Genomic DNA, 15146 nt, shown 5'->3' with positions numbered 1-15146 from the left:
AACCACAAAAAGGAAAAACAACAAAGCAACAAAAAAAAAACACAAAACAAGAAAAAAAAATCAAGGGGAAAAGTAGAAAATGGGTATTACCCAACAAATAAGGAGTCCATATTGTGTATCCATATCCCGACAGACTACAACAATAAGACAGCTGAAGTAAGTGATGTAGCAGAGTAAGTTGGTTAAAACAAAAGTTTTTTTGTTAAAAGGTTAAAGCATTATTTTCTAATCATTGCAATAGAATGTTTGTTCAGTAACAGGAGTCTCCCCATCTCTTGTTGTGTTGGTTCAGGGTGGTTGTAAAATTTCAGCCAATCAGGAGATCATGTATCAGCTTCATTTTTTATAGTGTTCCAGTTCCAATTTTGTCTGCTCAAAAACAGTTAACACTCCCAATTTAACTTGTTTAATGAATCTGAATTCTCTATCCTGCATGGATAAATATAGGTATCCTGACCTGAAAACAAATTTTCTGTTTAAGAAAGAGCTGGAGAGACATGGAGACTCCTGTTACTGAACAAACACTCTATAGCAATGAACACCACATTTCAGCACTTTTAAGATCTCATAAATAATCTTTATTTACAGTAACTGAGCACAGATTTTCTTTTACAGCAACACACTGCTTCACACACGATAGATAGATAGATAGATAGATAGATAGATAGATAGATAGATAGATAGATAGATAGATAGATAGATAGATAGATAGATAGATAGATAGATAGATAGATAGATAGATACATAGATAGATATGAAATATAATAAAACATCCGACCTGGCCCTCTGCACCTGGGCTGGTAAGGCATGCATGATACATAAACCATCAGTAGATAGAAATAGAGGCATAGGTATTGTGTGCTTTCTATCACAAATTAAAATGACAAACAGACACGTTGAAACCTGGGAGCTGCCCAGTACAACCACAGTCTCCTATTGTTGGCCACTGGGAGATTCCCAGTGCTACACTGGAAGCAGCTCAGCTGGAGCAATTGGAGGTTCAGTTGCCTTGCTCAATGGCACATTGATGGGTCCTCATGAGGGAAGGGGTCCTGGTCCTATAGCAAGTCCCGGATTAGATGACTAGAACGACAAGGACATAATCGAATACAGTTAATTACCAGTTATGATAGAAAACCAGCACTTGAGGGTCCCAGAGGAACGGGGTCTTCAACCACTACTCCAAGCTACTATTGTCCCATGCACTATAGATCTAGACGATTAATGTGTAGATCTTGTACATGCAGATCTGATCGCTCCATGCAGACTGAAGCAGCTCTCTTCCCCTTCCTCTCTGCAGACACAGGAGATCCTGTGGAGATCAGGAGGAGGAGGAGAGGAGAGAACCCCTCCCTCTGTGGGTTTCCTCCATCAACCACGTTGAAAATGGATTTTACAGTGCACCTTCTGTCCCTGTTGGGCTGAATATTCTGGAGGGGGAGGAGAGCGGTCTGCAGGTGTTCTGCAACACTGCACAAATAGCCATGCTGCTCATACTCTCCAGTAATATAATCATACATTGTTTTGACAAACAGGCTTTTATAAACTGCTCCACGAAGTGTAATAGAAATGTTTTGACGGCATGTTGGTTAAAGGTGTTTTCTGTCACATGCATGTATGGATGTAGCAATATAGAATAATACAATTACAATACAATACAATTAACATTTCAGGAGCAGAGATTCTAAACAGATATGAGTGCCACGTAAGATGCACTTTAAATCAAAAAATAAAATAAAAGTTAATCATAATTCAGACAAACTAAATAGTTTCTTGTGGAATGAAAATCTGGCTTTGTTGTGAGTTGCAAAATAAAGAAAGACAGAAAGACAGAAATAAAGAAGCAAAAAGTTTCAAATCTTCAAAGCTGATTGTACACAGTTCAGTCAACGGTAATATAATTAAAACTACCTCAGTCTGTAGAAATGAACAATTAAAACAGCTCTGAATGTATTACTTTCATATGCATGCACAATACCAAAACTCCACCAATGAAACTATATCAAACAAAAAACTAAAACAGATGGTATATGAATTGCAGTTAAAGTTAAAACTGCAATGATCCACAAATGTCTCGGTATTTTGAGAGACAAACATTTTTGTAATATTTATAGTTTTTCTGAGCTGGAATTTAACTTAAATGTTGTTCCACCGCAGTGTGCCATGCTATATCCATAGACACAGGTATGTAGAGCCTTGTCAAACAAGACTAGCTCAGAACCTGGCTGGACCATAATGGAAAGTAGTATATCAAAAGCAGTATTTTTGTTTTACTTTAGTGTGATATATCCTCAACATTTTCAATGTACATGAACACAATCAGCCAGTTGCTCAACCAGGGTTCCCAAAGTCAGTTAGTTAAAACAGTCAGTCAAAAACGGTCAACCAGCGACATTCATGTGTGGATAGCAGTGGTTCACAAACGTTTTAGCTGAAGACCCAAAATAGAAATTAGACGTTTGCACGGCACCCAATAGTGAAAATAGATCTGCTATTTTCACTGTGGATTCATTATTGGATTTATTTTTTGTTTTTTCCATGTGTGACAATGAGCCCTTTTGCGGCTGGAAGCAGTACAGAGGCGCTTTTAAACTGCAACCCAAAAGGTGTATTTATTAACCGTCACAATACAACAGACAAACACAGGTGGCATGGTGATGCCTGGCTCACATACTACCACTAACTGAATGGACTTGTTACTGGCAGCATTTTATACTCAGCTGGAGCAATTAGTCTGGACTTGGACTACACCATATTAAGGGGCAGATCAACAAATACATAAATATACAAATACAGAAATACATATAACATTAACTCTCATAAAATATCTTAAAACTCCATGAACTACACTACTAATGATTCTCATCCTACAACATTACACAATATCCCTCACAATTCCAAATAAACATTACAACCCCCCCTTTGCCCTTCTGACTTGGTCCAGCCCAATTACACTGGCAAACAGAACAGCCCAACTTGGTACATGTTAAGCTTTCAATCATTACTTAGCATTACCCATATTAGATGTAGTTCTGCCAATCAAAATCATGCATCAAATGTTGATATAAATAATATAAATGTGCTCTGACAGACAGAAACATCTCGCAGATCAAATTGACATCTAAGTGTTCCTCATAGAGAGTTAACAATTTAATCTCCAGTACATTGAACATTGACTCTGATAAAATTGTATCCGCTGTGCAGTATATTCGGCAGAACATAAACACAAATCCTGTGTGTTAATATAACTCTGAAAGTGTCAAACTTGGACCTAAATGGATCATATGTCACATGACTTGCTGACGTTCTGAAATTCGCAGAAAGTATACAGCACTTACAATCAGCTGTATATAATATAATTCACCATGCATTCTCATAACCACTTTCACCCTATAGCGTCCCTATTCTGCATGTCATTATACGGTAGATGCACATTCAGTCAAAACTGGCAAACATTCGGCAAAATTAACAGATCCACAAGCTCACAACACTATTTTGGGCTGAAATTTGGTGTGGAGAGAAAAAAGTATAGACCCCTGGGGAACCCCGTTCAACAAAGTACTGTAGGGTTAAGTGGTTCTAAAACCTCCAATTGACTAAGTAAGTTTATCTTCTCTTTGGTCTATATTATGGTATATTTGTATACCTAATTGTCCTTAAAGAGAGAGTAACAATTTAATATCCACTAAATATAGAGTGGAGTTAACTCTATGAAGTTTAATTCCAAGTGCAGATCAATGGGCAGAACATGGGGCAAAGCAAAATCCTCCATGGATCCAAGTAGACTGCGAGGGTCCATTTTTCATGAACACTGTCAGGGCTCAGAGCTCAATTTCCAGCGGGGCCACCCTTTCTGGTACTGGAAGATGCTTTGGATAAAAGCACCCACCATATGCTATCTGTCATGTAGTGTTATTAGACTGTGGACCCTTGACAAGAGGATGAGGGGCCACCTTACCAAACCTGAAAAATCACTTGATGATTTCTTCCAATACTGAACTGCTGCTAGGTCAGGGTTTGGGTTAGAACGTGTTCAGTTTAGAGCGTGTACACAATCTGGGCAGTTTGGGTTCTAGATTCTAGGAGTCAAATTAACCGCTGGCAGCATTTTATTTCATCGATTCATTCTGTTGTAGCCTTTTTGTCTGATTCAACCTGCGTAGGAAGAGAACATTTCTTTCCGCCATGAACTGGAAAAAAAATAAAAAGAGAATGTAAAACAAACAAACTGGGGGGGCTCAGGTGTAATTTTCTCTGCAGCATTGGAGCCTGGGAAAAAAACGGTTGTCAGACAGACAACGGTGGGTCTGGGTGGCTGGCTGCCGGCGGGCGATGGAGGTAAACGTCAATTAAGGCGTTACGGTGGATGACAGCACCCAAAGAAAACAGCGCTGACAGACGCCATCTGGGCCGGGCTGTGTAAACCAAAGGTGTCTGAACACGATGCTGCAGATAAGGCTAAAATGTTACTTGTCAGGTTCACATGATGAGACACGAGAGAGACGGAGGCCGGAGACATGCAAATCTCACTCTCTTGATTGCACTTTTATAATCTATTCCATATTGACATAAGATAGCAAACAGTCACTTATTGAATACAATGATCAGGTTCATTTGGGTCCAATTTGACACACCCAGAGTTAGATGAACAGAAGTTGTACTGTGTTGTACTATGTGACTGTTCTGTTTGCAGAGTTGTGTTTTGCCCCCCAGGGACAATGAGACACCTGACAGACACACACGCCCAGCATCTCACTTTTTAGGCAATTTAGTCGGTGCCCTTAACCTGATAAACCCAGAGCTATACACTCCAAAATCCTGAGCATTCATTTAAATCTGAGGTTGTAAAAATGGACTCTCAGGATTTTGGCAGTGTAGGTACACAGCAATATCATGAGTGTTCATACTGTAATTCTGACACCACAGGTCAATGTTTCTCAGAGATAAACTAACATTCATGATTTTATTGTGTAGGGGATCGGGTTCATACGGATGGAGACTGTGTGCCTCATAAGTATAATACACCAACTGCTACAATATCACAAGAGAGCAGTCGCAAAGTGAAATACATTTTATAGAGGTCATCTCTCTAAGACAGCGATTCCCAACCTGTGGGCCGGAGCCAACTGGCCGTGAGGGTATTGCAAGTGGGATTTTCATCGTAATAAACAATTTATATATTAAAAATAATAATGTATCTTTTTCTTTAAAACCTTGAACCGCGAACGCTTTCAAGTGGGCCCTGTGTGTGTGTGTGTGTGTGTGTGTGTGTGTGTGTGTGTGTAGGTGTTAAGGTGTTAAGCGACGTGCGCGCCACGTCATTGAAATAGAGTGCAAGAACATACCAAATGAGCATTGCATGCCTGTGTGTGTGTGTGTGTGTGTGTGTGTGTGTGTGTGTGTGTGTGTGTGTGTGTGTGTGTGTGTGTGTGTGTGTGTGTGTGTGTGTGTGTTTTACACAAAGGAATGCATATTTTATCTATTCTTTTTTTGTCCGAATTGATTTGGAGGGAGAACATTGCAGGTGTGTGTGTGTGTGTGTGTGCGTGTGCGTGTGCGTGTGCATGTGCGCGCGTGTGTGTGTGTGTGTGTGTGTGTGTGTGGACCTCTAATAGGACTTCAGAGACAGCATGAAGTGTGTGCATCATGGTTATCTGCTTTCACATGCTCTGGCCAGCCGCCCAGATGGTCTGATACACACACAATACACAGACACACAGACACAGAGACAAACACACAGACACACACACACACACACACACACACACACACACACACACACACACACACACACACACACACACACACACACACACACACACACACACACACACACACACACACACACACACACACACACACACACACACACACACACACACACAGAAAAGGAGCACAACACACTTGCATGCATTACAGATATAATACACATGCACATGATCATAGTATGACAAATCTACAGCCCAGAGTAGACATTATACCACATTTCATGTGGTATAATTTAACCTTCATTCATTTATCAAAAACAGTGTGGCATGTGTTGAATGGTCTCTGTTGTCATTGTAATGTAGCACACAGTAAAATCCTCAGTGTTTATTTAAGTCTGCACTATAACTTTTTACCATGGATTTGAACCCCCATGTCTCCTGCGTATAAGAGCTGAAAATTTTACCTCTGAGCTGAGCCTGCCTGCTTGCTCTGGGGAGAAATTAAATCAAACCAGAAACAGCTGTGTCAAAGGTCATACCTAGACACAGAATCTAAATGTCTCAATAAGAGCAGGGTGACCAAATACAATCACCCCAATTGCATAAGTTATATTGCATTATCTTACTCAACGTGTTGTGAAAACTCTTGATTTTTTTTTATGATTTGGAATATTTCTGAAGCATTTTAACAACACAAATCTTATATGCACACACAAAATATTTTCAGATGGAGGTACATGGCAAAATACATCCTTGACATAAAGTTTGAGAACCTATTGTGTTGTTATGGAGCAGATATTGAGGTTCTCCACAGGCCCAATAGGTGAGGGTGAGAATGTGTGGGGTCACATCATGTGACCTTTAGCTGTAGCCTGCTGGGCTCTGATTGGTCCAAAGCGCACCCTCACCACACAAACACACACACACACACACACACACACACACACACACACACACACACACACACACACACACACACACACACACACACACACACACACACACACACACACACACACACACACACACACACACACACACACACACACACAGACAGACAGACACACAACCACTTCAAGAATCTTATTGGCAAAGTGAGGATGATTTTGTGAATGTGTGTTACAAATACAATCACATAAATAGAGTAGGACCCCTGAGGTGCAATCACAAACCAAGATCATTTACCTCACAATCTTACTTTATTGTGTCACAGTCAAAATTAGATCTGTATGTATCTCCTTGCAACAAGCCTACAAGAGGGTAAACAACATGGTTGGACTTAAATACTGGAGTTTAATCTAATTCAAATTGGATGTGAAATCATGGATATTTTAACCACATTATGATGAAACCAAGCAATTTACAGAAAGAAAGACCAAATCGTAGATTATCTATCCATTTAGGCAATGCAAAAAAACTGCAAAATCGTCTAATTTGCATCGATTTCAAAGCTCATTAAGAATGAACATGCTTTCAAAACACTGGCGTGAAAACATACTTTAACATTATTCATCATGTGGGCCTTTCTTAAAATCTAAACAACGGGCAAATGCATTAACTCTATGATTAATACCAACCAAACCCGGAACGACCAAACGTAAGTAGCCTAGAACAGAAAATATCCAAGCGGTGTCTGTTTTTATTGGCCAGAATTCACTTGTTACAATAACAATGAATTAGTGCGTGTGAACGTTTCCTCATTTTAATTGATACTTGTAGTCTAATACTGGCAAGTTTATGCTTGTGTGTGTACGGAGAAAAAAATGTTTTCCAATTGTATGCAGGGGTTCGAATCTTAATTAGTGCATAATTAAACTGCGCGGATATAGACATATAACGTGTTTCTCCAAACAACTCAGGCCTCTGATGACCCCATACCACGACTTGAATACTGACAGCTTGTTCATTATTTAGATTGGAGGTGTAACTATATGTGTTTGGATGTTTGCACATGTTCCCGGAGGATAGGATCTTACATTGGATTCCTCTAATCAGTTGGCATAACGAATTCCACATTAAGATGCTGGGGTTTGCTTGTCCGAAAGAAAAAAAAATACGGTAGATTAAATAGGATAAATATGAATTTAACTCATAGGCCCAAACAAAACCGAATAATTATGTCCATATGATTGACATTATTATGGCACATAATGTAATTTGTAGCTAATATTCTGCTCCAAATTATTAAAGGTAGCCAATTATGCAAATGTTATAGAGAATTCAATGAGTTTTTACTGTAAAAGTAGGCTACTGATGCCCAATGTAGAATCCATTTCTGATTCGAAAACTTTGTCACATTTAATATATTTTCAGAATTTCCCCAATGCATGCCAAATTAATCTGGAAAACTGAATAGACATATAGGCTACTCACGTGAAACAGTTGTATTTAATCACCGAATAACACATTAAGGCCTATACGTATGATTTTTTTTTTTAAAGGTACAAAATAATTACTTTTTCATGTAGGCTAGCTACTGCATTGGTTCTCAAAGAAGGGTCCGGGGACCCCCTGGGGTCCTTGTGGGAGTTCCAGGGGGTCCCCAGCAAAATGTGTTAAAACAGCATCGCAATCATTTCAACTACTTTATCAGTTTATGCATTGGCTATTCAAAAATAGCAGATCTACAAGTTAGCATGCTGCGAGCTTGTAGATCTGCTATTTTTGAAGATTTTTGAAAAATCTTGAAAATGTTTGGAAGATTTTGAATAATCTTTGCATTTTTTAAACATAAATCTCGTCTTCTAAGGGTCCCTGGCACAAAACATTTTCAGATGGGAGTCCGCGGCCAAATACAAACCAATATTCGGGGGTCCGAAAAAGTTTGAGAACCCTACAGCACTTACCTTGTTGTCAGTGCAGTTGCAGTCAGTCAGCTCTATGTCCTCTGCAGATGTTTGTCCAAATGAAGCTCACTCCTCAGCCCTCTCCCTGCAGGCTGCTCTCCTCTCTCCTCGTCCCGTGTTGATTGTGGAGGATGTGTATTGTGGACTCAGACGGGGGCTTATCCCCTGTCAAAGCTGATTATTACTTCACGTTACCGACTCCATCATTAGGTGATATACTTCTTGAAAGGGGATCACCGTCCAGCCTGCATGAGGTCTTTCATGACAAGTCTCCACTCCCAAATCAAGAATTTCATGCTGGAGAACACATCGGGCAGTCAGTCTGCACAGAACAAAGCAGTACAAATAAGCCGGTTGTTTTTGGCAAATAAATAAATAAAAACAAAGCAGAGTTGTGGCAGGATTGTGTTAGTTTTAGTGTGCAACTGCAAGTATAGCGTTTTATTGTGTGGTTGTAATGGTTTTGATTTATTAGGCCTATGTTATGAGAAACGACCTGCGCCCCGCTGCGTCAAATCAGATCCTAAATCAGCCCATAATTAGCTCTGGTGTAGGCCTAGGCTACTACCAAAAGACCACACTATGCCTGTAAAAAAAATAATACTTTTACTTTTTGTGTATTGGTGATAGATCCATATAGCCTAACCATGCCCAATAATTGTATTTATTTTTTAAACAAAGAACATAGGTCTATAGCTTCTTCCAAGTTCCAATGCAAATAAGTAGTCCTAAATATAGTTCGTGTACCCACACCGTATCAGAATTATGCAGGCCTAAAAGTGTCCATATAGTTCAATCTATTCAATATACATAACGCTAGTTTATTTTACTTTAGACTAACATAATTAAACAAAATATATTCTAGCTTATTTTCATGTAAGGCCTGCCCTATGTGACCCAGACTTTTTGAGTTGGAAAACAAAAGCACTCACGTTATGGTTTAAATCCTATGTTTCACAGTAGAGGTATATAGAGTACCTAGACCTATGTCCCGCACACAAAGAGATGAGTTTTACGCGCTGTTGTATTAGTCAGTGGTTAGTCATGCTCCAGTTATGTTTAATTACCTAAAACAACACAGACATAAATGAATGAAAATACTCACGTCATGTTATAATAATTCCACAGGCTTTAAGGCGATGTAAGAAGATACATTATTTGAATAAGACCAAACAAGTAGCCTAATAGTTCTTATTTGTGTCTTGTTCTCCAATGAAGCCATGAGCTGATCGTACCCTCCTCCTCTGTCTCCATGCCTCACATACCTTCGCCTGTTTGTTTGCTCTGACTTGTGAATCATATTTCCACTGCACCGTATCGTTGTTTTCATTTGCCTCAGTCATGGTTCTGAGGAAACTTTAACCAAGCCTAATTTAGATCATAATACTCCGTAGAGCCCACGGTGTCGTTTGCCGAACATATCTGTGCTTTTCGGCAAGCGCCACCGTTGTATAGGGACGATAAATTAGACTTAATACTTAATGCAAATCAAACCATCGCAGACAAAGGAGAGGATCTGCAGTGGGGTTGAATCACAAAAGTATCAATGTATGCGCTAAATAGACAGTGGTTCTCAAACTTTTTCGTGTCAAGGACCCCCAATTGATATATATTTGACCGTGGACCCTCATCTGAAATTTGTTTTGTGCCAGGGACTCCCAGAAAAAAAAGATTTGTGTTAAAAAAAAAAGCATTAAAAAAAAAAGCAGATGCAGGCTACAAGCTCGCAGTGAGCTTGTATATCTGCAATTTTTCAATAGCCAACGTGGATAAAGTAGTTAAAATGATTGTGAGGCTATTAACTAATTTTGCTGGGGACCCCCTGGAACCCCCCCCCCCCCCCCAACACACACACACACACACACACACACACACACACACACACACACACACACACACACACACACACACACACCCCAAGGACCCCTGGGGGTCCCCGGACCCCCACATTGAGAAACAACGAGCCAAGCTATCTATTGTTGGTTACTCTGCACGCATTGCAACAACATTATATTATATCACTCGTTGAATAAAAATCCACCATTCATGTTAGCATGTGCTCCACAGTGAGTCTAATAATGGACTCTGGTCCTGTGTGGTCTTCCAGCTCCGCTTGTTTGTTGATTCCCGTGTTATTTCAAGCGCCAGTGACCATGCAGCACCAAGCCTTTGGCTAAGAAGCCAGACATGTATTCAGCAGCTAATCTGTCGGGACATCTCTTCCCCTCTTCAGTTTAAATGTATTGGAGTATGTGTATTGGAGTGGCCCATTGTTTTGGCTATAGATTATCCGGCCTGGTGGCCCCATAGACCAGTGGTTCCCAAACTTTTTAGACCCAAGACCCAAAAGAGAAAAAGATTGACGTTTTCCCCGGACTCAAACTATAGTGAAAATAGCAAATCTACAAGCTCGCATCAGCTATTTTCACTATACTTCTTAAACATTTGTTTTCTAATTTATGGGATTTCTTAGTTTTATGCTTAATTTATTCAGATATCACTGAATTTGTTTTTAATTCATGATTTTTTTGGGGCATTTTGGGGGATTTCTTTTGAAAATATTTGTGAAATAATAATAATTAAATCAGAATGTATAGGAAACAAAAAAATAAAGGGATATTTACTCGCGACCCATAAAAATGTGTCCGCGACCCACAAATGGGTCCCGACCCACTGTTTGGGAGACAGATTGCTTTGCTCAACTCAACTCAACTCAACTCGCTCCGAGAATGCTCCATTTTGCACCTCCGTCCGAAGATAGCAGATCTACAAGCTCACAAGCTTGACATACGCGAAGCATTGTGAGCTTGTAGATCGACTATTTTCATCAAGAGGAATCGTATATAGCCTACGACGTATATGTAAATCGGGCTTTGACTATACATGCTGTGCCAACACAACAACGGGTTCATTAAAAGTCCAGTAATAATAAGTCCTCCAGCAAGCAAAACATGTTTTGAACAATATATTTACTTCCATTAAATAAAACACAATAGTTTATTTTTGATGTTGAAAAAAAAAAAAGAAACAAAAAAGAAACATAATTCCGTACCAAATACTATACAGAGAGAGAGAGAGAGAGAGAGAGAGAGGGGAAAAAACAAATAATTTTTCGGAACAGCATTGGATGCGTCTTTTTTTCTTTTCTTTAAATCCAGAATTGTTGCTATTCTAAATCGATATTCACACAGACATTTAAGAATAAATTTATAATATGTTAGAACACACACAACCGGTGCGTTTTTAGTATGTACACCCCTCCCCTTTTTTTGCAAGCAAAACATGATTCCTTTTTTCAGTTTTTTTTCCTTCTTTTTTTAAATTTCTTTTTTTGTTTGTTTTTTATCCACATGCGTTGTTTAAATTGAACCTTGAGAAGTCTGGAGGGCTTTATAGCGAGGCAAAACAGGAGATGAACGATTCTAAATATGTACAACCTTTCAGTCAATAATCAACATCCACCCCTTCCCCCCACCCCCCCAAAAAAGGAGTAATTTGACAAGCTTCAAAATGAAAGTAGGCCTGTGAGGAACTCCATTCACAACAACACAGACCTACTCGTGGGAGGGGAGAGGATTAAAGCCTCCATTCTACTGTTTTTTAATTCGTCCTGGGTTGTTTCAGTGGTTGTTTCTTCAGTCTTCTAGTGCCCTTTAGAAAAAGAAAAAGAAAAGTAGTCTTTTGTTCCTGTGGCGGTGGTGGAGTTGGGTTGCGGTTCATTTTCAGGTGTAATACTATTTATATCGTATCGTTACACCGGTCTATCCACGGCGTATTGACACGCACTGAGGTTAGCGGCCGGGTTCTGCACGCCGGGATATCCAAAACTGGAGTGCTGCTTGGCTTTGAGTCTCAGGCTGGCCAGACTGGAGTTACAAGTGTCCCTGTACACGTAAGGGGGCGTCGGGGGTGCGTACGGACAGGCCGGGTTGGGGACCCCCGAGTTCAGAGAGGGGTTGCCGCTGAGGTTGTTCAAGTTATTGAGGCCGTTGAGGCTGGAGCCGCCGGGCACGGACGGGACCATGCCGGAGGTCATGCTCATGGAGGAGATGGAGTTGGGAGGGGAGAACATGGCCTGGGAGGACAGCGGGTTGATGGAGTTCATGGAGTTGAAGAAAGGGAAGCTCTTGGTGGTCAGAGAGGCCGACGTGAGGCCCTTCGCCGCCCAGTTGTTGTACGTGTAGCTCGGGTACATGTCTTCGTAGGGCTGCATGAGGCCGTTGAACTGCGGGCCGAAGCCGTTCTTGCAGAGCTCGGCCTGGGAGTTCCTCTCCCGTTTCCTCCACTTCGCTCGCCGGTTCTTGAACCACACCTGCAAGGACGGAGAAAAGGAAAACAATTGTCATAACTTTATCTAACTTTAGAAATCTGGGCTGCTATATGTGTTTGGGAACTGGTTGAATGTTTGCTTCCGAGCTGGAATTGCAGCTATTTTTTTTTAATAGTCTATACTAAATAATTACGAGATAATTTAAATATATTAAAAAAATATTTCTTTCATGCCCCACATTAAGAAACAAAATAGCCTGCACCAAATCTTATTAGGCTAATTCTGTCACTGTAAAAAATAAAACGTGGGAGGGGGGAATAAAGGACAAGACCCGCTCCGCGATAATTAAAACATGCCGTGTAACAGTTGAGTTCAAATATGGATAATTAATTCATGATTTATCATGCAGAGAAATGTGCTTTGATTCTTGCTGCTGTATCTCAGCAGAATACACACTGAATACACACTAGGCGTGTGTATTCTAGTCTAGTGTGTGTGTGTGTGTGTGTGTGTGTGTGTGTGTGTGTGTGTGTGTGTGTGTGTGTGTGTGTGTGTGTGTGTGTGTGTGTGTGTGTGTGTGTGTGTGTGTGTGTGTGTGTGTGTGTGTGTATTCACGCTCTGGACCGAGACAAACACTCGTGTGACCTTATAATCACACAACGTCGGGGTGACAATGGCAAAATACAAGCTTTGCACCTCTTTCACACGAACAGAGGAACATGTATGGTATCTGTCACGGACAAATGTCTGAGCCTTAACCCGTTAACAGCGTTATAGCCTGGAATTACACTTTCTCTCTAAAAACAGCTATAAGACGCAATGTGTATACAGCGCCTCATGGGCCCAAAGCTCTATATGAGATTAACTGTTTTTATGTCATTAAACGTGTGCCAAGAAATAATACAAAATAACTGTAATAACTCTAAACCGGATTTTGCTACATTGTTTCACACTGTTCAGAGGATTAGACACGGCTGAGGTAAGACGTAATTAGACAGGAGTAGGGGGATAAACACATAAGATAATTAATATTGTCCTGTGTAAGTTTGTAGGCCTATATTATTTAAAGAAGGCTTCGAGTATTTGTTTTCTGACGACATTTCGTTGATGGAATCTTTTCCACACTGATTTTTTCCCCGCTATGCGTAATTGTGCGAATAATCATTCTCCTGCTTGCTATGCACTAAAATACATGTGTTAATTGAACCCTGAGAGTGCACAAATTGTCCCTTATATGGGTCCATTCGGTTCCATCTGTATGCACTGCCAGTATTAAGGTCTTCAGTACTGGTACTAGTGACACAGATCATCAGAAACTGTATAATGTATAATTTGATGAATTGTGTTATGTTCAGGGGTCATCGCCATGCATGGTGGACATTTTTGTCAACATTCTATTTTTGCTACGGACATACACATTAGTGGACAATAACTAGAAACACAAAGAGCTATAGCCTTAAATTACCTTTACAGGTCTGTAACTCTGAGAGTGTACAAATGGAACCAAATGGACCCATTTGCACTCTCAGAGTTATTGGTCCTTGAAAATAAAAAGTTAGAGAACCACTGTATAGGCTACTACTGGACTCCTAATGTGTCATAGTGTCATAGTAAATCAGAAATCCTGCAGACTGACATTCAATAATTGGGTATTATGATCAAAATAAGAACATTATAGTGTTATGTTAAAAAATAATAAAAAATTGACCCCTAGGTTGTGTTTCCTTACCCTGACGCGAGCCTCCGTGAGGTTGGTCCACACTGCTATCTCCTCTCTGGTGCTCATGTCCGGGTAGCGGTTCCTCTGGAACGTGGCCTCGAGCTCCTGTAGCTGCTGGCTGGTGAAGTGAGTCCTCTGCCGCCGCTGGCGTTTCTTTTTAGGGTCGTCCGAAGAGTCGTCGTTGTTGCTGTTGTTTTTATTTTGGCCCTTTTCTTTCTCTGTAAAAGAGATAGGAGACCGTTTATTCACTTTGTTTTATTATTTTAACCAGACGGGCTGCGTTTTAAAGCTATATAAGTGACACTAATAATACAGAGAACGCGAGAATAGGCTGGAAGAGTTGCTCTAATACAAAAAACACAAACCTGGACTAAGAAAAGCTGAGTGGACTCGTGACAGAATACAAATTAATCATCCTACATTTGAGAGTAGGCCTATCTTTCTAATTATTTTACGATAATTATTATGAATTATGTTGATTATTATCATTATTATTAGCCTATAGTAGTAGCTAGTAGTAGATATTTTTTTAAACATTTTTATTGTATTAGTCAAATTGAGTTTACATAGCCTACCACATAAACTACATGGCCACCGCAGTC

General features: G+C 40.1%; 1 protein-coding gene across 2 annotated transcripts in view; it reads right to left on the bottom strand.

Annotated features, from left to right (window-relative positions):
• Positions 1-11504: 11504 nt before the first annotated feature.
• pitx2 (paired-like homeodomain 2) overlaps positions 11505-15146 on the bottom strand; it is a 13001-nt gene continuing 9359 nt past the window's right edge. For both annotated transcript variants that reach the window (XM_084041978.1, XM_084041977.1), the window contains 2 exons: positions 14554-14762; positions 11505-12866 (listed from right to left, as the gene is read on the bottom strand). In XM_084041978.1, coding sequence (XP_083898104.1) covers positions 12306-12866; positions 14554-14762 — 770 coding nt within the window. In that variant the 3' untranslated portion in view covers positions 11505-12305. The remainder of the gene's footprint in view (positions 12867-14553; positions 14763-15146) is intronic.

The sequence above is a fragment of the Gymnoscopelus microlampas genome (assembly GCF_963454915.1).
Source record: "Gymnoscopelus microlampas genome assembly, chromosome: 18".
Lineage (NCBI taxonomy): Eukaryota > Metazoa > Chordata > Actinopteri > Myctophiformes > Myctophidae > Gymnoscopelus > Gymnoscopelus microlampas.
Note: the sequence above shows the minus strand (reverse complement) of the source record. Positions and strands in the feature narration are given on the sequence as shown.